Below are 23,592 nucleotides of genomic sequence, written 5' to 3' on the forward strand. Positions count from 1 at the left end.
GCCTATCAGAGCACGGCTTTGTCAGTCATGTGATCACAACAACCTGGGAGAAAAATGACGGAGAACAGTGGGGCTCGCCGCTCGGGTAAGTAGTCACCCGCTCTTTATTTTACAAGCAGTGAGGGCTCGACAACATTTGTATCTTACATTAGCTAGCTAAATGAGTGAAGTAGCCTTGTGCCTTGCTGTTAGCAAGCTCCGTAGTTATCATTAATTGAAGTGAATCACAACGTTACCGTGTCCTTTTGTGTGTGTGTGTGTGTGTGTGTGTGTGTGTGTGTGTGTGTGTGTGTGTGTGTGTGTGTGTGTGTGTGTGTGTGTGTGTGTGTGTGTGTGCGTGCGTGTGTGTGTGTGTGTGTGTGTGTGTGTGTGTGTGTGTGTGTGTGTGTGTGTGTGTGTGTGTGTGTGTGTGTGTGATTAGAGACTTTGGGGGAGACCTCAGCTTTATGAACGTCCTGTCTGTTGCTTTGGCCAGAGAGGACAGAGGGTCTTTCCCTGCGAGGAGGACCAGGCCTGAGGGAGGAGGACCAGGCCTGATGGAGGAGGACCTGCACCAGCTGCAACTACAGAACTTAGCCCATGCTGGGCATAGCTGTTACCACCTGCATCGGCCTAGCCTGTCACTTTATTTGACAACATGTGTTTACTTAATCAATTAACAGATTAACATTTAGTGTAACTTATGTATATTATTTCATTTTTATTTAAAAAAATGGTGATGTTTCATGCTTGATAACTTTTAGTTCACATTTCAATAAATTGTATTTGCACTCCTTTTGTCCGTTATTCTTACTGAAAATGTTAAGTTACACATTCACATCTGACTGAAGATTGGCACCATTTATTTGGGTATATCCAGTCTCTGATAGTGTTACGTTATTATGAGAGTGCTCTGTTTGATTCTGAAATTGTATATATTTCAATGCTGTCAAAAGTATCGCGTTAACGGCGGTAATTAATTTTTTGAATTAATTGCGTTAAAATATTTAACGCATGTGCAGAATGGCCCACCCCATACATCCCACCAGTAGCAGCGCCAGGGTATGGCTGGGGTAGGCTACACCCATACCAAGAAATGGCTTAGCCCCACCATGAAAAATGATGTTAAAGTAAGCAAAATAAAGTCCGTAGTAAATTGCGCAGACAGCAGTTAGTAAGATTGATTTCAGCAGCCACTTGTCTGGAAATACCGAAGACCAGAAACGGTTTTGAAAACTTTTGTCACGTAGTGATCGTCTTCTCAATAGAACATCTTTGATAATGTCTTCTGGCCAATCAGAATCAAGATAACGGCGTGGTGTTGTTGCAGGAAGTCCCGACGGAGAATACTTTTGCTGTAGTCGGTGCACATAACTGGTACGCAGGTACGAATGCGCGGCAACAATCTGAAATGCTTACCGTCACTTGTGTCACAAAGCGCATTTGCGTACCGACGTACTTGTGAAGCTTTTCCAGAAGGCGGTTAGATCACCCCTCCCCCTGTTTTGATAGAAATCAACACGTAATGAAATAAGACCCCACGGTTTGATTATTGATAGGTGTGTGTGTGGTGCAGTGGGTTGTGCGTTGGTGTTCGGGTCAGGGGGTCACAGGTTCAAACCCCACTGCAGTCAGCATGTCGTTGTGTCCCTGGGCAAGACACTTCACCCCAAATTGCTCCTGTGGGGATTGCCCACAGTATTGAGTATGTAAGTCGCTTTGGATAAAAGCGTCTAACAAGTGACATGTAATGTAATGTGTGTGAGCCAACTTTTATTTTGACGCACAGAACAATGTTATAATAAACATACATACATAGGCTACTGTATGTTAAATGGATATATCCGCCTTCCTTCATTTATCTTTCCATTCCCAACAATATACATAAAGAAATGGCATATTTTGGACATAGTTCGAATGGTGATAATCATGATTAATTAATTTTTAAACTGTGATTAATCTGATTAAAAATTGTAATCGTTTGACAGCCCTAATATATTTATATACATATATACATAGGCTATATATGTATGTGTGTGTGTCCCCGCATCTGTAGCCTGTTATTGTCTCATTATACCGCACTGTGAATGAATCAAAGTAAATATATAAGTCATCATGAACACATCTGTCCATCAGACAGAGGGCTGCTGTGATTCCTGTCATCATTAATGGACGTCTCTTTAAAATGACCGCTCAGAGGAGAGGAGTTCTCATTTCTCTAACCGCCTGCTGCTTCCCCTCCTCTCTCCTCGGTTCCCCTCCTCGGCTCCTCCGCTCGCATCTCCTGTGGGCGGGACTAACGCCCCGTCCACACACAGGCATGAAAAAAATCTTGATGCTGGGCGTGTCTGAAGCTTGGCGATTTTTTGCGAGCAACGCGACCAACAACCAATCACATGAATCTCCCGCCCCCGACATACAAAGCAATAGCAATGTTAAAACAAAGTAAACTGGATATAAACTCCCCAAACAGGCGAAAACCTACCAGTTTCACCCACTGTCTCTGCCACCTGCCTCCATGCCTGGTTCCTCCGGTTTGTATCCCGGTAAATAGTTCTGGTCGTAAAGAACCGGGTGATTTGCTACTGTCATTTCTCGTTTGGAATATGAGGAAATGAACTGCGGTCTGGCTCTCCCAGCTTGCATGCGGTTTGATTGGCTAGCGCTTGTACTGGCGGGATTTGCATAAACGGGATTTGATTGGCTGATGCCAGCTTCGAAAGCATCGTGAGCATCAAAAGTTGAGCAATGTTCAACTTTTGATGCTCCCGATACAAACCGGAGGAACCAGGCATGGAGGGAGGTGGCAGAGACAGTGGGTGAAACTGGTAGGTTTTCGCCTGTTTGGGGATTTTATATCCAGTTTACTTCATTTTAACATTGCTATTGCAATAAAATTGCCGATACATGATTTTCAAAGTAATTATTTTCAATGCTATAAATTCGGTGTCTGATCAAATTGAAATACTTCTGTCTCTTGTTTGCTTCCATACAGACAGCTCTGTGGATGTTGAATTGATAGCGATAACGTCACAAATCACAAAGCAGACACCCTGCGCCAAACAGTTTTCAGCAGGGGTCTGTTTCCCAGTGACAGCTCACTTTCTTTCTCTCTTGCCTCCACCCTCCCCTCCCTCCTTCTCATCTATCAGGAATGATGGAGTGACTCCTCCATCCTACTCCCTCCCCTGTTACATTACATGTGTATCCAGACATCCACTGTGTCCGTCAAACAGGACGTTCCCCACTTTGTGCATCCCTCTTTCCTTACCTGAAACACACACACACACACACACACACACACACACACACACACACACACACACACACACACACACACACACACACTGGTAAAGTGATCGCCCATGCACAGAAGCCCAGAAATAAACATATCCCCATATGCAGATAAATGATGTGCTTAGTTTTTGCATGCGTCATGATAACCATTCCTCTGTGTATTGTAAACACATACACAGACAGGCACACAAAGACTGACCACTGTGAAGTGGTCTTGTCAACTGGCAGGGGCCTCACTAACAAATAAGCACCCCATCTATCCGTCCTTGCGTTTCTCTTTTAGGCCTGGCTGTGTGTGTGTGTGTGTGTGTGTGTGTGTGTGTGTGTGTGTGTGTGTGTGTGTGTGTGTGTGTGTGTGTGTGTGTGTGTGTGTGTGTGTGTGTGTGTGTGTGTGTGTGTGTGTGTGTGTGTGTGTGTGTGTGTGTGTGTGCATGTGGGTGTTTTTGTCTGTGTGTGTGTTAAGTTGAATTCCTCAGCCTGTGGTTACCAACAGCTTTGAAGTCCAAACAGCACCAGGGCCCCGGGGTGATGGGCTCGCCTGCCACCCCCAGCCTGCACTGGAAGGCCCATAAAGAGATAAGCAAACAAGCAATAATACCCCTGAATGAACAAACCTTTCCTCCATCTCTGGCTGCAGCATCCGCCATGGCCCGGCGTGTCAGAAACAAACAAACACACACACACACACACACACACACACACACACACACACACACACACACACACACACACACACACACACACACACACAGACACACCAGAACACTATATGGGTGTGCACAGAGATACAGACGCAGGGATTGATTCAAGAGGGATTGAGACACAAACAGACATTTGCTCATGCAGTATAAATCTGCATATACAGCAGCTGATATGAAAGACACTGATATGTGTATATGCTACACAGTATACGGTTGAGTGCTATAGGGACAATATATTGTGTTGGCTCACCCAAATGTTAGCATCTCACTTGTTCCCTTGACAAAAAGCCAATGGGGTTCTTCTATTGGATTTTGGATCATTGCAGGAAATTAGCCCTGTGGCAAACAAACTTGTGCTTCCACACTTTGTTCAGCAAGAAAATGTTGAGGAATGAACACCACTTGATGATTTATATGCAATTGGAAGGAGTATAACGTTAAAATACCAAAGCTCAGTCGCATAACTTCCACCTCACTAAGCTTTCATCTTGTAATTTGATTTCATGCACTTAGCTATTTGAAAAAAGCTTTTACTCTTGCTGCATAAATGGATTATTGTAAAAGTTGGAAAGTTTGAGTTGGAACAGTTTGCGATCCAGAGTGCTGCCTGGATACAATAAGGCGTACAACTAAATATGAGTTTCCATGTTTGGAGTGATGGTGTTTTGTCCCCAACAACTTCTGTACAGTCTCATTTAGCCACTGCCTTTTTAAGACACGTAAAAGCTTCAAAATGCATCCCTGCAGCACTCCATATGAGTATATATGAAATGATTTTGCTCGCTCAGTGAGTAACTCTTGCATTTCAACTGCAGCTGTATGGTGTCTCTAATTAACGCCATGCTCATTATTTCTCTTCTCTCTCTTTCTTTTTTCTAACTCTCCCTTCCTCTGTTTCCCTCCCTCCAGTCACATTTCCCTCCCGGCTGCTGTTATGGATTGGGAGTCAGTATGATTGCTGCAGGCTTCTCTGCGTGCTCTAATTAGCATTTCTTGTTTTTTGTTCATCAAGGTTATGGAAGATCCTCAAAAAGTCAAACAGCACTGGAGGGACTGTACATTTAAACGGCGAGGGAAAACGTATGAAATACAACATAAATAGATCAGCTTGAACTAATATTTCACTTTCAAACAGTGATACATTAATGCATGTGTATGGATTCTCCTTTAACTCCATGTTAAGCTACAACACAGTTGCTTAAAAGTAAATAAAAGAGGGCAAACATAGCGTGATCCACTGAAACTGGACACATTTGAGGGTGTTGGACTCCAACAAATAAATGTCTGATAGGTTTCTGCTGCCAACTTTCCCTGGAGAGAGCGCTCAGTTGCTAAAGCATAAGTCTGTGCTAGTTGGAATAAGACACTGTGATTCCAGGAATGAAAACAAGATGGCTTTACTTTTACACCCAGCATTCGTTGGTGTTAACATCATGATTCAAGACCTTTCTCTCTGGAGCACTAAATCAAGGCATTGTCCTTTCTTCCAGCCTCTCCTCTCTTTTTGAGCTCCAAAAGGCGAAATGCCATGCAGCTCACAGCCAAAAGGCTGCGGCGGAGTGAGGCTCCACGCTAAGCTGAACTGACAGTAGAGGAGGACTTTGATGCAATGGAACACTAGAGTTAGCACAGAGCAATGTACAGTATAACACTTCATACACACACGCAGGACACATGACGTGATGTGATTGCCTGGATTGGCTTTGTGTGTGGCGGAAGAAAATGAATAACACCCGCTCTCAAGGACAACGATGGAGGTGCCTCTCAACAAGGAACAACAACAGTAACAGGCTATTGTCTGGGGAAAATAACAATGGCTCAGAGGACTCAGTGAACTGGATAAATAATGGCTATAACACAAAGAAACAAACGTAATAATGCAAAAACATATTCGTCAAAATAAGAGAAGAATATCCAATATTATCCTGATCCTGGATTAGAAATGCTGTCACTATAATTGAAAGGATATGGTGTTATGTGTGTGTTTAACTGACATGTTCTTGTCGAGAGCCAGGCAGTTATGTAACGGCCAACACAAACAAACAGAGTCCTTCCAAGGGACGGAGGAGAGCCAATGGCTTCATGAATTCACTGCACTCAGCCTCAACTGTCTGGCAGGACAAATATATAGAAAAACACAGAACAAAAAACATGTGGGTGATGAGGAAAAAAATAAGAAGGGACACGAAGCATATCCGTGGGACTTCTGCAGTAATGCTGTATCTCCTTGTTATACATTGGTTTTGATTGGGACTATTTGTAATGTGTGTACGTAGTAAACAAAGCAAAGACAGTAAGTTTTACTATCCTCAAGAAATAAGAGTTTGGTAACTGTAAAATAATGGGAAGGAAAACGTGAAACGTCTTTAGTAAATTAATATTAAAAAATATATAAGCTTTAATTGATAGGGGAGTGTCTTTAATAAAGTTCTTTCAAATATGTCTGATCACCAGGGGGCAGAAAGGCTCCAAAGCCATCTCCAAATAAAGCATCTAGCAAACAATGACATTCCTTTAATGGATCCTCCCAACATGATGACTCGAAGTTTAATTTTGACTGGTAATTGAGCTCCGGGGTGGTCTGACCTCTCTTAAAAGTATGCGGGCTCCCATTTTGCAAGATGAATGAGTTTATTCCCCAGCCGCACTGGAGCTCCACCATTTCCCTCAACCCAAGGGACCAGCAGACCAAAATAATGAGATGAGATATAGAAAGAGACTCATTGGCCGTTCCAGCAACCCCCAATGACATTACATGGAATCTTTTGAATCATCTTTCAGGCTGAATACAGCTTTGCTTCCAATGGAATGATGAAATGGATGCTGAATCATTGCACTGGTCAGGTTGATGGAGGTTTTGCGTGACAAAGCCAATGAAAGATGATAACGCGTCTGCTTGGAAGTATGTGTGTGCATGAGGGCAGCAGCTAAATCACTTAAGCCAGAGAGTGGAGAGTGATATAAAACATTCGATGTGAGATGGACAGCGGGCTTTGAACCGGCGGCCAAGACCATCAGCCACAAGGGTGAGTGGAGAGAGAAGGAAAGGAAGAGAGGAAGTGAACAAGGAGAGAACGGCCTTGTCATTTGGAAATGCTGAGATCATTGCGGTCTCCTCAATAATTTTAAAACGTGTTCCACAGGGCTGAGCCATAAAGAAAATCAAATAATAAAATATGGTTTTACCATAACTCAAAACTGATTTGTTAAGATCATGACCATTGGCGCTTTCACAACATATTTCCACAATCAGCATTTTGATGAATAACCATCAGTAATGTAGATTTACTGGCTGAAGTGGGTGTATACTGTACACATAATTGAAGAGCGAGAAAAGTCTTGTGGTCCAGAAAAGTACATTATTTTATTGGAATGCAGCCTTTAAAACCAGTTTAAGACAATGTTTGTAATATTAAAATATCCAAAAGCAAAGGCCATTTCTAACAATGTTGATATAAAGCCCAGCCCAGTGTAACATCAGTACAAAATGATCAAACATAAATCATATTAATCTGTATAGTTCATTAAAACTTGGCCAAATGAACTTCTCTCCCTTCCACGTACTGTATACTAAGATATGGTAAGTAATCCATGCAAAACCAGAAAATCTGGCTGAAGAAGGCTGGAGTGTATCCGTGAGTGTCTATGTTTACTGATTTACTGTATGTGTAATTATAATAAGCATTATGACACCGGCAACTTTGAGGATTGTGTGTCTTGATAAGTCCAGTAAGAATGTAAACCTGCCGTAACGTACAGCGGAACAGCTGCGTGCATTTGCAATATATATACACACACACACACGCACACACACACACACACACACACACACACACTCACACACTCACTCAAACTAGACGGACAGACATCCGTTTGCTGTTTTAGGATCAAATTAGGGTCGCAGGAATTTCACACTGTTGGTAGATAGGAGCTGGTTCACCTGCTCCAGTCTGTTCTAATGACGGATGCAAGGCTGACTTAGCGAGATTAGATCTGGACTCACATTCTCCGTGGAAAGGCCGAAGCCTGCTCACAAAACATACAGTAATCCAGACGATGAGTGACGCGTCCATTCACCTCGTAAATTCTCTAAAAACGCCACATCCACTCACGACGATTCTCCCTGACAAAAGATCCGATGACATCTGCACTGATATGGATGATGAAATATCAAAATGTGCTCACAGCAATTACGACTGAAACCTGTGAAGTACATGCAGCCACACACACAGGCATGCACACATACGTTGTCCCATTGCCAAAGCCACACCGAAAAAACATCCTCGCTTTCACAGACATGTCTGGCTATACACACAAACGCACAAATACACCGCCAAGCAAGATAATGACAGTCTAATACTAGAGTGTATTCTGTTAAAGCCCTTAAACACACTTTGGAGTCTGTGTAAACAACAGTTCTGCTCTCACACTCTCTCTCGCTTCCTCCCCTGCTCACACACACACACACACACACACACACACACACACACACACACACACACACACACACACACACACACACACACACACACACACACACACACACACACACACACACAGTCATGGAGCAGAAATTAGGTAAACAGAAGATGCTTCTTGGAGGGATTTCGGGCAAATAAAACAAAGCATGAACTATTCAGCGAAGGTGCTCCATCCACATCTGATTTAGAACAGTCAAAGCCAACAACGCCTGATACATACACTTCATTTCAAGTCTTGAATCTACCTCACGGCTGCTTCCTGACAGCCTGCATATTTAATGACCACATTATTCATTTGCGGCCTCTGCTCAATCACATATTGTTTGTATACTATGCTTTAGTAAAAACAACAATTTAGGGAAAAGTATCCAATTATGAATAAGTTCTGTTTGTTCAGCCGGTTTAATAATGCACCAACAACCTTCTCTGTGGGGTGAAATATGATATTTTGGGGCCCAGTTTGTGGCTAGGAAATGTAAATACTTATACATCTGTTCCATTCTGTTTTATCTGGCTGTAGCGCTGTAAATATGTTTTCATCTTTCTCTCTATCTGCCTGTACCGTGACCTAACCCGCATGCACTCATCGATCTGTTAACACAGAGGGCCTGGAGAGCGAGCTGCGTGTTGGGGCCCCCGACGGCTGCACACGGGGGCTGCGGGGGCCTGTTGGTGCAGCTGTCCCACTCCAGGGTAACATAAGCCCTTATTAGAGTCCATTAGACCTCTCGGAAACTAATAAGAGATTGTCAAATACATCCAAACATTCACACAATTCACAGAGAGACAGGAAGTAAATGGAGGGTGGTATGGAGGGGGGGCAGGGGTCTGCCATTTGTCAGCATAAGGTCCTGTTCTTGCATATTACTTTTGCACTCACAAAGTTGGGGGCAAAAATACAATCGCTGTATTCAAGCAGCCCTTAGTAAAAAAACAAAATATTGATTTCTCGACTCTTGTCTATTGGATAAAGATTCAAACAAAATTGAATATAGACATGGGACAACTCAAATTAAGAGTTACTGTAATGACTAAGGTTTCAACACCCTCTTTTAAGGGAAAAATAAGGTTAAAACGATGAGGGCATCAGGTTTTGTTGTCATTTTCGGCTTCCATTTCACATTCCCCTCAGTCTGTTTACTATTTACATTTATCACCTGGCAGCTGTGACAAAGTTTCCTCGCATCTGGACAGTGAGACAGGCTGCTCTGCGGTCCACAGAGCCAGAAAAAGAGCTTCCCTTGGCCCTGACAGCAGGGGGCTGACCTGGGAGCCTGCCTTTGATCTTTAATTAACACTGGTTATGGCCCTGGAGAGGAGAGAGTTGATGAACATGGGAGCATTTAGGGCCAGGGACAATGACTAGGACTGCAAAGGCTAAAAACAAGCACTTTTTTCTAGAAACCTCCAACACTTCTTTTGTTGTTACTTTAAAGACACTGTGGAACAGCCGCAGTGCAGAGGTGGCTTCAAATAGCTGCTGCATGTGAATTCTGAAGCAGAGTTAGGAGCTTGCTAAAAACGGAGAAAAGACGAGCGCATCTAGTGATGGCAAACAAATCTACAGATATATAAACAACTCAAGGCTGAAGTAAACAAGTGCATACCACTTCTGTTCATTTACTTTACTCTATAGTATTTCAAAACATGATATGCTCTTACGTACTGTAGAAAAGTGTTTTGCTGCTTTACTTTCTTTGAAGCTATGGGACACTACGGCATCCCTTTAATGGAGCCGCTGCACTGGATGAGCTACTGCACAGATGCAAAACATCTTGTCGCAGGGAAACGTTGATGAAGTACTGCAACTGTAATTGATGAAAGCTCTTTGGCTGGCCGCAGAAGCCACACACAGGAAATTCAATTTAGCTTAAGTTTGTTAAATGATATAGTTATCTTATGTCTATGCGCATACATGCAACCCTTTATAAATAAAAGGTTCGAAAATAAACATACTTCTGGGGGGATTATAACCCATTACACTGTTAATGTTAATCCCATTGGGAGGTTGTGTGCTGAAATGAAAGGCTCCTTGTGACACTTAACCTTTGAACCCACTGGTTGCTTGATCCCAAAGGGGCTATAACAGATACCATGGGGCAGTATTTACTTCATGTCCAACTACTTAAGGTGAAATAAAGTCAAATGGTGAGGAAAAAGGACATTCAATGGACAATTACAATCAATAAACATGGAAAACAGAAACATCTGAGAGTAAAACCCTCAGGTTGTGTGTCGTTTAAAGAGAAATATGTCCAAAGGATCAGCACAAGGACCCACAAACATATTAAGTGACTTCAGTCAAGGAGACATTGTGATTCTCTTCAATAACCAGCTGGCAACAACTCAAGCCAGTCGCCCTGCAAAGCACGTGTGATGATGATGTCGCAGACAGTCTGAAATAAAAAGGCAAAGCCAGGCCGCCAGACGTATAGTTTTTGGCTTTGTCAACCACCTCGGAGGCGACAACAGACTTTGGGGCGAGAGCGAGGATCTCCAGACTCCAACGTCTACTCACTCATGACTCCACCAACACCCGCAACCACCACCGCAACCATTCCATTATTCACCATCCACTCCTGCCCACTCCTTTCTTCTGGGTTATCAGTCCCATCCCTGCTACTCTGGTCAAGAGCTTCCCATTGCTAATGATGTGTGACACAGAAGATTACTATTGGACTACTGCACATTGCACACATGCATACTCTCCAACAGCGCTGTGGGATTTGTTGGGTTCTTTTGAAAGTACAGAGTGACATACACAGAAAAACATACACATATGTATACTGTAGGCAAAATATATAATACGTTTTTGGCTGACAGACATGAAGTGTGAAGGTCTTTTCATCCAACCCTTCTGCAAACGCTGCATTGTATCACATTTCAAACAATGACAAAGAATGTATGAGAGACTAGGAAAAAAAACGGATAGATAAAAAGCTGTCTTACTTTGGCAGGTGTTGCTTCTTTCCTCGTAACCCGGGTTACAAAGACACTTCCCGATTGGCACGAGCCACTCGCCCTCTGTGCTGCAGTACATTCGCGGAGGCTCCTGCTCTTTGGAGTGATTGACACATGACCCTTTGACCTCCACCAGCGACTGGGAGTCCATGGGCACCGTATCAGGGAAAGAGGCCAGATTCCTCACAGTGTTCGGGCACTTCTTGAAATAAACCCTCACTGAAACCAAAGCTACGCAGGCGCCCACGTCCTGGAACGCCAGGTAGAAGCCCTTCTTGGTCATGGGGCCCACCTCGCGCACCTCAGTGTTCAGCTTGAGGATGCGATCTCCGAGGTCCATTTGGGTGAAACTCTCATCAGCGGCGATGGTGTCGATCTTGGTGTACAGGTGTTCTCTGAAGTGGGTGCCCTGGTCGTCGTCCGTCTCCTGGTAGAGGAGGTTGAAGGTTTCCTTGCAGGTGCCCAACACCAGCGGGATGGAGTTGCAGTCCCTCAGCGTGAACTTCAGCTCCACGTAGATCTTCTGGGCCGACTGGCGAGCGATCCAATTGGTACGAAGCCAGTTGTTCTGGCTGTACTCCATCACGTTGCACACCTGGAAGGTCCTGATGGGAGTGTAGTGCTCATCCACCCCGCTGATCTCCTCCCACTAAAAAAAGAATGGAGAGAAGGAGAGGTGGAAGAGAGAAAACAGAAGAAGACGAAGGAGCAACGAAGAAATGAGAGATAGGGAACCACGTGCAAGAGGGAACAATTGAAGGTAAAAAGACCAGAAGGGTTGGAGGAAGCAGACAGTTAAAAGGAAAGGTATTATGTATTTTCATCACAAAGGAAGTGATGAAAAGTAGGTACAAAGATGTGAGAAGATAAGAGGAGAAATTAAGGTGGAGCAAAGATATAGAGGTCAGGATTTGGGGTCAAAAGAGAAGAAAAAAGTAGCAAAGGCATAGGAGAGAGGTGAAGAGCAGGGAACGGGAAAAGGGAAATTTGGAGTCAGAGAAGGAGGAAGAAAGGGGAAAGGAGGGATAGCAGAGAAAAAAATAAAGTTATCTCTAGCCTGTAAGCATTTACAGATGAATTATTTAGATACAGATTCACTCTTGCTGAATACTAAGCATCTAATAAACACTTAAGGGTGAGAAATCGCACTACAAGATCTCTAGTAAATTACTCTAATTAAAAGCAAACTTGCTGCATTGGCCAAATGTTCTCGATTAGCCTGCTGTGAAAACATCTCAGAGTAAAACCACAAAGTGTGATTTCCCATCATACATTTGTGTTAAGCTGCTTAATTGCTTTTAAATATTAGCAGAAATCTTATAGTGTTTTTTCCCACCCTTTTACTAACATGTTTTTTTCTCTACAAGTGAGGACTTTCAAGCTGCAAGTCTTGGTTATTTGCATCACAGTACTACTGCTACTGAAGGACACGTGCTGAATCCACTATGAAACAAAAGAATCTACGAAGTAAAGACAGATGTGAGTGTATACCAGGAACGTTCGTGTCTATCTTACATTTTCCCTCCACTGGGAGAAAGCAATGAGAGGAGAGGAGAAAAAGAAAGCGGGGTCATTCCTTTTGAATTGGACACAGCGGGAAGACTCATTGATCATGCGCTTTGGCTTCGCAGTCCAGGCAAATCAACAATGAATCGGAGCGATGATGAATGGGCAAACACCTGAAACACTGGGCTCATTGTGGTTAAATGACAGTCATTAGAACGAATGGACCTTAATATGTAAATGGAGGCTTTTTCAATTTTTTTCTGTGAAAATTCAGAATGAATGTATGCCGGAATGCTTTTCTTCTGAGAGAGGGAGAAAGATAAAGGCTTTCTGGGTAAGTGAAACTGAATTATCGCTCCTTTCACACAAGCATTAATGGAAACATAAACCCACACACACATATACATTAACATAGGGCTCATGTGAAGTGTTTAAAGTGCCGTAGCAGGCGGACACAGCAGGTGCTTTCAGCCTGAACACAGAAAGTAATGACGAGCTAAGAAAGTCTAGGTTCTCCATTACATGTGTGTGTGTGTGTGTGTGTGTGTGTGTGTGTGTGTGTGTGTGTGTGTGTGTGTGTGTGTGTGTGTGTGTGTGTGTGTGTGTGTGTGTGTGTGTGTGTGTGTGTGTGTGTGTGTGTGTGTGTGTGTGTGTGTGTGTGTGTGTGTGTGTGGCACATCTATGAGTGTGAGGCGTTCAAGAGGCTCTCAGTCTGAAGGATGGCCACTTGCTTTTCATCTCACAGTAAAGTTAATGAAACACCCTTGAAAGAGAGAATGGAGAAGTAGAGGAAGTAAAAGAGATAGAGCTGAGAGAAAGCAATTGGAAGAAGGAGGGTGAGACAAAGTGAGACAAAAATCGAGGGGAGGGATTCCATTGGTGTTTAGTCTCCCCCGTCATGCTTTTCTTGGCGTCACCTCATTCATCAGTGTAGTCCAAGCTCTCTGTAGCTCTAACAATAACAGGGGGTCTAAAATAAAGGAGATGAAGCTAATCTTAACATTTCACCTCAATTTACTCATGAGTTCAGCAGCTTGACGCAACATGTATGCAGACATAATGATGTGATGACGTGAAAAGAGATTTGGTGAAAGACCCTGACACAACCTGAAGGGGCGGGAGGAGAAGTGCTGCCACTATGATTAGTGATTGTGTTGACATTATGTTTGATAAGACAATGTACTTACATGAACTAAATGAAAAGATAACATCCTACTCTGCTTCAGCTTCACATGTATAATGTCTGTGTTGGTTAAACAATGTCTCCCTGCTGGGACTGAAAGCAGCACAACCATGCATCTAGTTGTTTTGTGCAGAGGTGATGTGTGACTGGTTTAAAATATCATACATATCTAAATGTATACATCTAATAAGTACTCAATAAAGAAATGTCTATTTTCGCCCCAAACTCACAAACTTTTCTTAACCCTAACCCTAACCTAAACCTTGGTAATACCTTTAAACTCTCAGCTTTAGTTTACTTTTAAAGAAACACTTTAGATCTTCTGCTACTGTTCCACAATGCCAGCTGCACTGCAGAGAATGTCTTGGTCTGAATGGTAAAACGGCACAGAAGAGAGTGGGAACTGTGCCCCCACACTTGGACACGGTGTGTGCTAACCGTCAACACAAAAAGGCCCAACCCACCCAGCTCACAGTCTGTTTGTACCCATGGCCCGGGTGGATATACAGAGCCATCAAAGCCTGAACAAAAAAGGCTAAATAACAGCTTTTCCTTTATCTGTTGAGGATTGTAAATATTAACACAGAGTCCACAACCCCCAAATGGTTAAATCTAAATCATAGTGCTTTACCATTTATCATTATCATAAGTTATGTATTTTTCAATTTCTGCTACCCAGTCAGCAAAGTGTCTTATGTCTGCTCAAAAGGAAGCAACCCTTACTCCAACAATTCAACGTGCCAATACAACTAAACTGCATTCTCAAATTCGTTTTTTTCTTGGGTTAGAGTGGCAGTTTTAAAGACTTGGTTAACTTTTTTAAATTGAAACAAAACTAAACGAAAAAGCAAAAAATACTTGATTATGTTAAGTCCACAGAACTACTTTATTTAGAAAGAAGATAATGAAAATAAGTCATGTTATTAAGAAAAATGAGTTACGGTTGTGTTGTTGTTTCACACAGAACATCAACACTTTGACAATGCAGTTTTGTTGTAGGAACATATTGTTTAGTACATCAGGCAACACTGGTGCCAAAGTATTGCACTTTGACCACAGCACTTACTTAAAAGTGAACATATCCAGGCAACTCTCCAAAATGTAATACTCTGGAATGTCCACCCTTGCTTCCCCATTTATTAGAAAAAAATCACAGCTATATTTACTTTGCCTAGTTTGATTTTCCTTTACCCTAAAAAGTGAGCTACTCTGGCAAAATTGGTTTCTAACGGAACAAGTGGCCTGAGGGTGGAGGCCACAGTGTGTGTGCATTACTGTCTATACTGTATGTCTGTATCGACTGGAAAAATGTGTGTGTGTGTGTGTGTGTGTGTGTGTGTGTGTGTGTGTGTGTGTGTGTGTGTGTGTGTGTGTGTGTGTGTGTGTGTGTGTGTGTGTGTGTGTGTGTGTGTGTGTGTGTGTGTGTGTGTGTGTGTGTGTGTGTGTGTGTGTGTGTGTGTGTGTGTGTGTGTGTGGACTAGCATTACTATACTTGTGGGGACCTAAATCTGTTTACATAGTCACGTGTGGGGACTGGCTTCCCTTATGGGGACAAATTGGAGGTCCCCATGAGGGGGATCATTAATTTTAGGGTGAAGACTTGGTTAGGTTTAGGATTAGGGTAAGGGTAAGGTTAAGGTTAAGGGTAAGGGTTAGGGTTAGGCATGTGTTGGTTATGGTTAAGGTTAGGATAAGTCTCCAGGAAAAGCATGTAAGTCAATGGAATGTCCCCTGAAGTGATGTATATATGGTATGTGTGTGTGTGTGTGTGTGTGTGTGTGTGTGTGTGTGTGTGTGTGTGTGTGTGTGTGTGTGTGTGTGTGTGTGTGTGTGTGTGTGTGTGTGTGTGTGTGTGTGTGTGTGTGTGTGTGTGTGTGTGTGTGTGTGTGTGTGTGTGTGTGTGTGTGTGTTTTTGAACATGAACTATGTTTCACAGGCCGTCCCGAGTATGAACATGTTGTGTGCATCTGTGCATCTGTGTTTCTGCATGGATTGGTGTGTGTGTATGTGCATAATACCCAGTCTTTGTAAGCAGATGTCTGTGAGAGCTGCAGGATTTATGTCTTATCCCTTCATGTACTTTCATGTCCAGCAATATGATGCAAACTGGGCTAAATCTAAAGTGACTGCGAGTGATTGCTCTCTGCTTTTAAGCTGTCTTTGGCAGGGGTCTGAAGTTTGCCGAACCCCAAACACACACGGTTCAAAATCAAACCCAGGTGTGTGTATGCGTCTTCACGTATGTATGCGTGTGTGTTAGGCATGCTATATCCTATTCCAGAGAAGATGACTTGACTTGAACAAGTCTCTGGCAAAGTAAATCAGACCTCCGCTATGATGTGAGGATGCCACTCTGGAGGATAGCATCAATTACATGCAGCTATCCTCTTCCCAATCACATCATACAACATTACATCATAAGAATGGACAACCTTGAATCACTTCCCTGGGTGTGCTAGTTAAGACTTGTTTTCTGTCCTTTACTTGACAAGGAGGATAAAGGAGTGTGGAATAAACAGAGAATATCTCAACATTATAATCCAGATCCAGAACAAATATCATGTTGGAGAGTTCTCGACGGACTGTAGGGGTATCAATTGTATATATGTATATTACAGTAGATTCAAGGTTTGCCATGTTCTGTGCACATTGGCGAATTGGAAAACATGTTGGACTGTTCAGCAAAACGCCTGATTACTTGATGACAATTGGCCTCACACAGGAAGTTATATTTGAACCTTTCATTTATGTTCGTATCCAGGATTTGTTCCTATTTGATCTCTTGGATTCACGCATACTCTCATTTTTACCTACCCCTACAGTATGTGAGAGAAAATGGTAAGACTGGTCGAGAACACTCTTACCGAAATTAAAATAAATTAAAATAAAATAATTTGACAGTTGAAACATTTCACTAACACGATAAAACACGAATATCATGGTATCACATTTGGATTTGTATATGTTTTAGTTATTGTAATGATTGCATTATTACGTTTGTTGGTTAAAGAAATGGTTTAGATCAATAATTGTTGTTCCCAAAATATCTACTTTGTTTGGGCATGTGCAAGCATAGTTGCACACTGCAAAACACATGCCCTTAGATGGGTTTAGGGATTTGTTCGAGCAAATTTGGGTAGTCAAAATCATTTGGTGGATCTGTATTTAACTTCTCTCATCACAAATTAAAATCCAGAGGCAACATTTTTTGCATTACACCTTCTCGCCACCAGAGGCAATTCCCGATGTGAATCTGTGAAAGAGTTTATGTGTTTACCAGCATAAATAAATGTCTAAAGCCAGTGTGTTCTCTTCATAACTCTCCTCTCCGTGCCCTCTAATTGATATATAACAGCACGAGGACCCTACACCAGTCCTGTTGACCTCTGACCCCGAACCCTGATGGTCACCGTCGGGGCGTAGTTTGGTGTGATACTGCCACTGGTTTCTCTGATCTGTGCTGTAGGTAGGTAAAGCAGCTAAAGGGACAGTAACATTGAGTGTTGTAACCTGATCTGTTCATATCATTACAACAGGCACGTCTCAGAGGCACCAAGTCAGCACACCAGTTCACCCACTTCAAAGACACACAGGTCAACAGGAGTTAATGGGCCAGTATATTGACCAGTATAGGTTAATGATGCATTTTACCAAGACTAGTCATATTTAAGGAAGATTGGAATTGGGTGTCCTATTCTCTAAGGTTTAAAAGTTAGCTATATTTTTTAAGGGGGTGTCAGTAGGTTTGGTTAAATCCTTATCAAAATGTTTTTGTTCTTACTGGACTCTATTCTAGCAATTGTCATCTGTTAGCAAGTTGTTTGGGATGGGAATGAGGGCCAAATAAATATTCAAACAATAATTTGTATAGAAGTAAGCTCTGGATTGGAAAATAATTTGTTTTATTAATATAGAAAATATGTTTATATTGTTTTATTTTAATGAATGTGAGTTTTTCAGAATATATTACACTACTTAATATTATTAAATAGTTGAGATGTTAGATTGTTGTCCTTCTTTTGGACATTGAGATACTATTTGGGGCTTTAAAATAAAATATTGGCAGAAGCAGTCTCCATATAAAGTGCATTTACAAGTGTCCATTGAAAAAGCTACAGCTGGAGAGGGGTACAGCAAAAAAACTGTAGGGGCCAACAAGTGTGCAGCTCTTGGGCTCCATAAAGGTCAGTGGGGTCACTGGCACGACAACTGTGGCATATCTGTCAGAGGACATTTCATCAGCCGGCCTTACAAAAGGAACACTGAGCGCACACTTCATTCCTCCTCTTATTATTGTTTTTGAAAAAGGCGTCAAGCTTGCATCACTAATCCTTGTCTATGCTTTGCTCAAGGACACATCAGCAACAATAAATAATTCTGGAAACAACACATTCCAAAGAACCTTTGCCTTTTTGTAGTTTGTTTGTGCTTTTTAGTTATGCTCAGGTCTCGTATTTATTTGTTAGGGGGAATATCAACGCATTTCTGGTACCAACCGCTGTATTTGATACAATTTCAATGTGTTGTCATGCTGTAGACTTTACGTCAATCAACATTTTTGCATCAGCTGGTCTTACCAGGAAGAAAAGTAACTACTAATACACTTTAAACTTCACCCTCGTCTTCCTCCTATATGGTCCCTTGCCCTCCCTACTAATCCTCGTTTATGGAAGGGCTTTTCTCTGTACTCTCTCTGTCTGGGGGGCAGGGGATGCGTTTTATGCTGGTCAGGCTGATTTCCCTGATGGGGAAGCAGCGGTGTATGGGGGGTTTTAAGGGCCCATGGGTGACTAAAGAAGTTGAAACAGAAATCTGTACTCTGACAGCACACTTAAACACAGAAAGCTGCCTGACTGAAGTGGTGGACATAGTCCACAATATAGAAAGCCATGCTATTATATTGTGTATGGGCCCCCCACTCTCCTCTTCCAGCCCTTAGAATTGGAATGTTAAATGTGAATGTCTATGTTAAATATTTCTTATTATTGCTGACAGATTACACAGAGTTCACACAGTGCGACTGCTGGCTTTTTTCTATGGATGTCAATCAATTTTATGAAGACACAAAAGCTCAGTCGATGCCAATGTTACTTTACTTGTAAAGTAAATTGACAATCCAAGAGGCCAATCAAATGACTTGATCCAATGGGACATTCAAATGACTTGTTCCAATGCGACATTCAAATGCCTTGTTCCAAGTGGACAACAAATGACTTGATCAAATGAGCCAATCAATTAGCTGAATCCAAAGGGCCAATCAAATGGCTCCATCCAATGGGCCAATCAAGTTGCTCATTCCAATGGGCCAACCAAATGACTGGATCCAATGGGCCAATCAAATAATGTAATACAAATGGCTAATAAAAAATGATAAATCCAACTCAATAATAAAATTGTTGATCCATCTGGCCTATCAAATCAGGCGATCCAAAAAAGTCCAATCACTCAATAAAATGAGCCAATCAAATAGTTAAATACAGACAAACTGAAGCCTATATGGAAGATTGTATAGTCTTATTCAACATCAAAAATGTTTTCTTACAAGGATGGCAGTGAGCAAACCAAACTGCACATTGTGAATTATGACTAAGCCACCAGAGCTTTGGAAGTCTATTCCTCCTATTGGTTCCTATTAAAATTGACTTTACTTTGTTTTGGCCCAATAATTATATTTGGTATGCACAGCCCGTGTCTGGGGTGTTGGTTTGTTGCTGAAGAATGCTCTCAAAGAACACAAGAATGTAATCTCTAACACTCTTTAGTCTTGTGAAATACTAAGCCCCCTGGACACTTCTCAGCAATCAGCCTGCCTCCCAGACAGATAACGGTATGTGGATCACACACACTCCACACACTCCACACACACACACACACACACACACCACACACACACACACACACACACACACACACACACACACACACACACACACATACATACACACACACACACACACACACACACACACACACACACACACACACACACACACCACACACACACACTTGTCAGTCTGCTTGTGGCCCTGGAGTGAACAACCTGGGGAAGTTAAGCTCTTAATTTGTTCTGACCGGAGCACGGTGTGTCTCGGTAGGCCAATAGCTGCGGTCTCTCCATCAATTGTGAATGAGTGGTTTTGGGTGTGTGCGTGTGTGTGTGTGTGTGTGTGTGTGTGTGTGTGTGTGTGTGTGTGTGGTGTGTGTGTGTGTGTGTGTGTGTGTGTGTGTGTGTGTGTGTGTGTGTGTGTGTGTGTGTGTGTGTGTGTGTGTGTGTGTGTGTGTGTGTGTGTGTGTGTGTGTGTGTGTGTGTGTGGTGTGTGTGTTGTGTGTGTGTGGTGTGTGTGTGTGGGTGTGTGTGTGTGAGGGCTCAGTGCCACTGCCACATTATGAGAAATCATTTGTGAGCAGCCGTCTCCCAGGGCAGGCTGCTTATCGGAGTGCAGTCAGTGGATGACGTGAGTAATTACAGATGATTCACCTTGAGGACTTGATCATCAGCAATATCTCTCTCTCTCTCTCTCATCCTTTGCTGTCCTTCCCTCTTACCTCTTCTCTCTCTCTCTCTCCCTCTTTCTGATCCTCTCTTATCCCCTCTCTTTCTGGAGTCATTCTCATTTAAGGCTGACATTTGCTTCTATTCTTGCCGCATTTCCATGAACTGTATAACCACACGCTTTTCATCTGAACACATTCAAAGCAAATCACTTGAAATAAAGCAGAGCTCACTGTGAACACTGCAAAACCTCCGCCACACATTCCTACGTCCAGCGCTGGATCAAGTCCTTGATATTGGTATACGGATATTCCTACACGTGAATAGCTTCTATCAGCGCAACATCAATCTCTTCCTTTCAAATAGTCACGCTATTGACTTTGTAGCCTGCAATTGTTTTCTGAATAAATGACTTTAAAGAGCACGCTGTTTTTTTTCTTCTTATATAAGGTCCTTTTTTCCCTTGTGGTTCAAACAGAAACGGTACCAGCGCTGTATACGGCCGAGGGAAACATGGTTTGGCAGCTCCACGGAACAAATGACTGGATTACCTTAAGCCACTGCCAAGGAGTAATTCTAACACTTAATAAAGGGAAAAAAACGAGTGTGTGTGTGTGTGTGTGTGTGTGTGTGTGTGTGTGTGTGTGTGTGTGTGTGTGTGTGTGTGTGTGTGTGTGTGTGTGTGTGTGTGTGTGTGTGCGTGTGTGTGTGTGTGTGTGTGTGTGTGTGTGTGTGTGTGTGTGTGTGTCAGTGGGCCAGCCCTAAGGCACAGTAGTCTAACTAGCTAGGCAAAGACACACTGAGGGAGAGCCCAGTGAAGGGGTCGCAGAGAGAGAGGGGCTGATAGATGAGGCTGCAGAGATTTTTTTTCAAATGTTTGGAACTTTGTTGCTGCAACATTGCTAGCTGTTTTAAAAAAAAAGCTGTACAATTCTCACATGTTATTGTATTGTTTTGTTGTGGTATTTCAACACCAAAATATATACAGTATAGTGAATACAGAGAGATAATTGTATCAACGCATGACACTGACAAACTTGTAAAATGTGTGTTAAATGAACTGTGTTACAGCATGTGTGACGGACAGAATGAGGCTGTGCGTGTTGTGTACAACAAATGGATTAACAAGTGAAATCCCAACAATGGCACCATTATTTGTACATGCAACACAAGTCAAATGATATCAGTTGTTGATGTGATATTCACTTAAAAGGGGCTTATCTACATTCTTGTGTGGATGCTTTTATGTCTCCAACCTCAAATCTGTTAATGCCTTAATCTTACTTAAAACACACGCACACTCAAGCACACCAACACAGAGTACATTTCCCCTTAAGCATCTTGACCATATGGCGAGCCCCAAATGCTTAACCCTTTAACCTAAGAGACGGAGAATGGACAGAAAAATGTCTAAAGAGAAGTGGGTTAATCTGCACTTGGCTCATTGGGTCAACATCACATAATGAGAACCACAGGGCTTTGTAAATCCGGATTTCATGTGGTGTGACGTTGAATCCAACATCCAGTGCGTGTTGGTGGATCTGCCACCCCCCCACCCAAATGTAAGCATGTTCAGAAATGATGTGGGTTGATGTAGAGACAGAGGATACTCACCCCATGCAGTGGGTAGGAAATCCATCCCAACTCCCCTTGGCTTGCTTTAGAGTCTAACAGGTTGACTGTGGAGAAGAAGAGGAAGATAAAACATGAATGTCTAGTCCTTGTTAGCCCCAATTAGTCTACTTCTATTCCCATAGGGGGGATCACCAACGAACATTGATCATCACTTTATTGACGCAGCTGCCACACACACATGCGCCACCCATATCACATGCTAGAGAAAATGTAGCGGCTTTCTCGTATTGCATTGTGAAGAATCGAAGCGGAGGTTTTCTGGCTACAACACAGATATCCTGAAGTAACATTGAACTGAAGTAGAAAATACACAACCATTATTTTTATTGTATTTGTCTTACAGTTTTAAACTAAGCACACACACATACACACACACACACACACACACACACACACACACACACACACACACACACACACACACACACACACACACACACACACACACACACACACACACACACACACACACCAATGGTGATTGGACTGTTACCAGGTAAAGCAAAACGTCATCAATTTCCGATGCAATCGCCAGTTTCCAAGGTGGTCAGAAATGCGATTGGTCACACTGAAAACAAAGTATAACTCAATTTATAAAGAAAGGAAATACGAGACCCTCCTATAATTCATTCACATCAAACCGAAACCAAGATGGAAAGAGGGAAATACGTTTCTAAGAGATGGAACATGACAAATCCAAAGCTTTTAAAGCGTGATGAAGCAAGTTAAGGCTTTGGGTTTCTTGTGGTGAACATTTGGTGAATATGCCAAAGTAAAAGCATGATATGATTTAGGGTGAGGAATTGTTTGGGGCTAATTTACATTATGTTTACCAACCCTTTATATACAATGGCTAAAACAACTCTCGATAGTCTTTCTCAAGAATAGAATTAATGAGGAACAAGATGTTCTATTTTTAGTATGTTCACATGGCAGCGGTGTGAATTATTGTCATTGAATACAACTGTCAGTAGTGTTATATGGAGAGCGGAATGTAAATGCAACATTGTGCTGTATGGATTCCCCACGTGAGAAGAACAACTGCATATTATCCCCAGATACTGTTTGGGATTATCATAAAACAGAAGCTAAATGCAGAATACAGAAACTGTTTATACTGCTACAAAAAACTAGTGGAAGTCATTTGGAAATATTCATAATAAATCAATTATATGTTGAGTTTTGATTGTTATTTTTGAAGCCAGACAAAACGTATATGATGCCTTGCTTTAGTTTGACATCAACAAATAAACTAGTAGATTGTAAAATTGTAATTGTAATAATTGTAAAAAATGTATACCATAAAGATATTCTGTTTATTTTTTTAATGTTTTCCTAAAAGCCTGTTTTCTGGTG

General features: G+C 42.3%; 1 protein-coding gene across 5 annotated transcripts in view; it reads right to left on the reverse strand.

The window, feature by feature from the left end:
• The window catches only part of epha3 (eph receptor A3), a 106,730-nt gene that overhangs the window by 76,599 nt on the left and 6,539 nt on the right, over positions 1-23,592 (reverse strand). For all 5 annotated transcript variants that reach the window (XM_071207114.1, XM_034109627.2, XM_071207113.1 and 2 more), the window contains exons 2-3: positions 22,216-22,280; positions 11,408-12,068 (exon numbers count right to left, since the gene is read on the reverse strand). In XM_071207114.1, coding sequence (XP_071063215.1) covers positions 11,408-12,068; positions 22,216-22,280 — 726 coding nt within the window. The remainder of the gene's footprint in view (positions 1-11,407; positions 12,069-22,215; positions 22,281-23,592) is intronic.

This window comes from Pseudochaenichthys georgianus, chromosome 21 (genome assembly GCF_902827115.2).
Source record: "Pseudochaenichthys georgianus chromosome 21, fPseGeo1.2, whole genome shotgun sequence".
Classification (NCBI taxonomy): Eukaryota; Metazoa; Chordata; class Actinopteri; order Perciformes; family Channichthyidae; genus Pseudochaenichthys; species Pseudochaenichthys georgianus.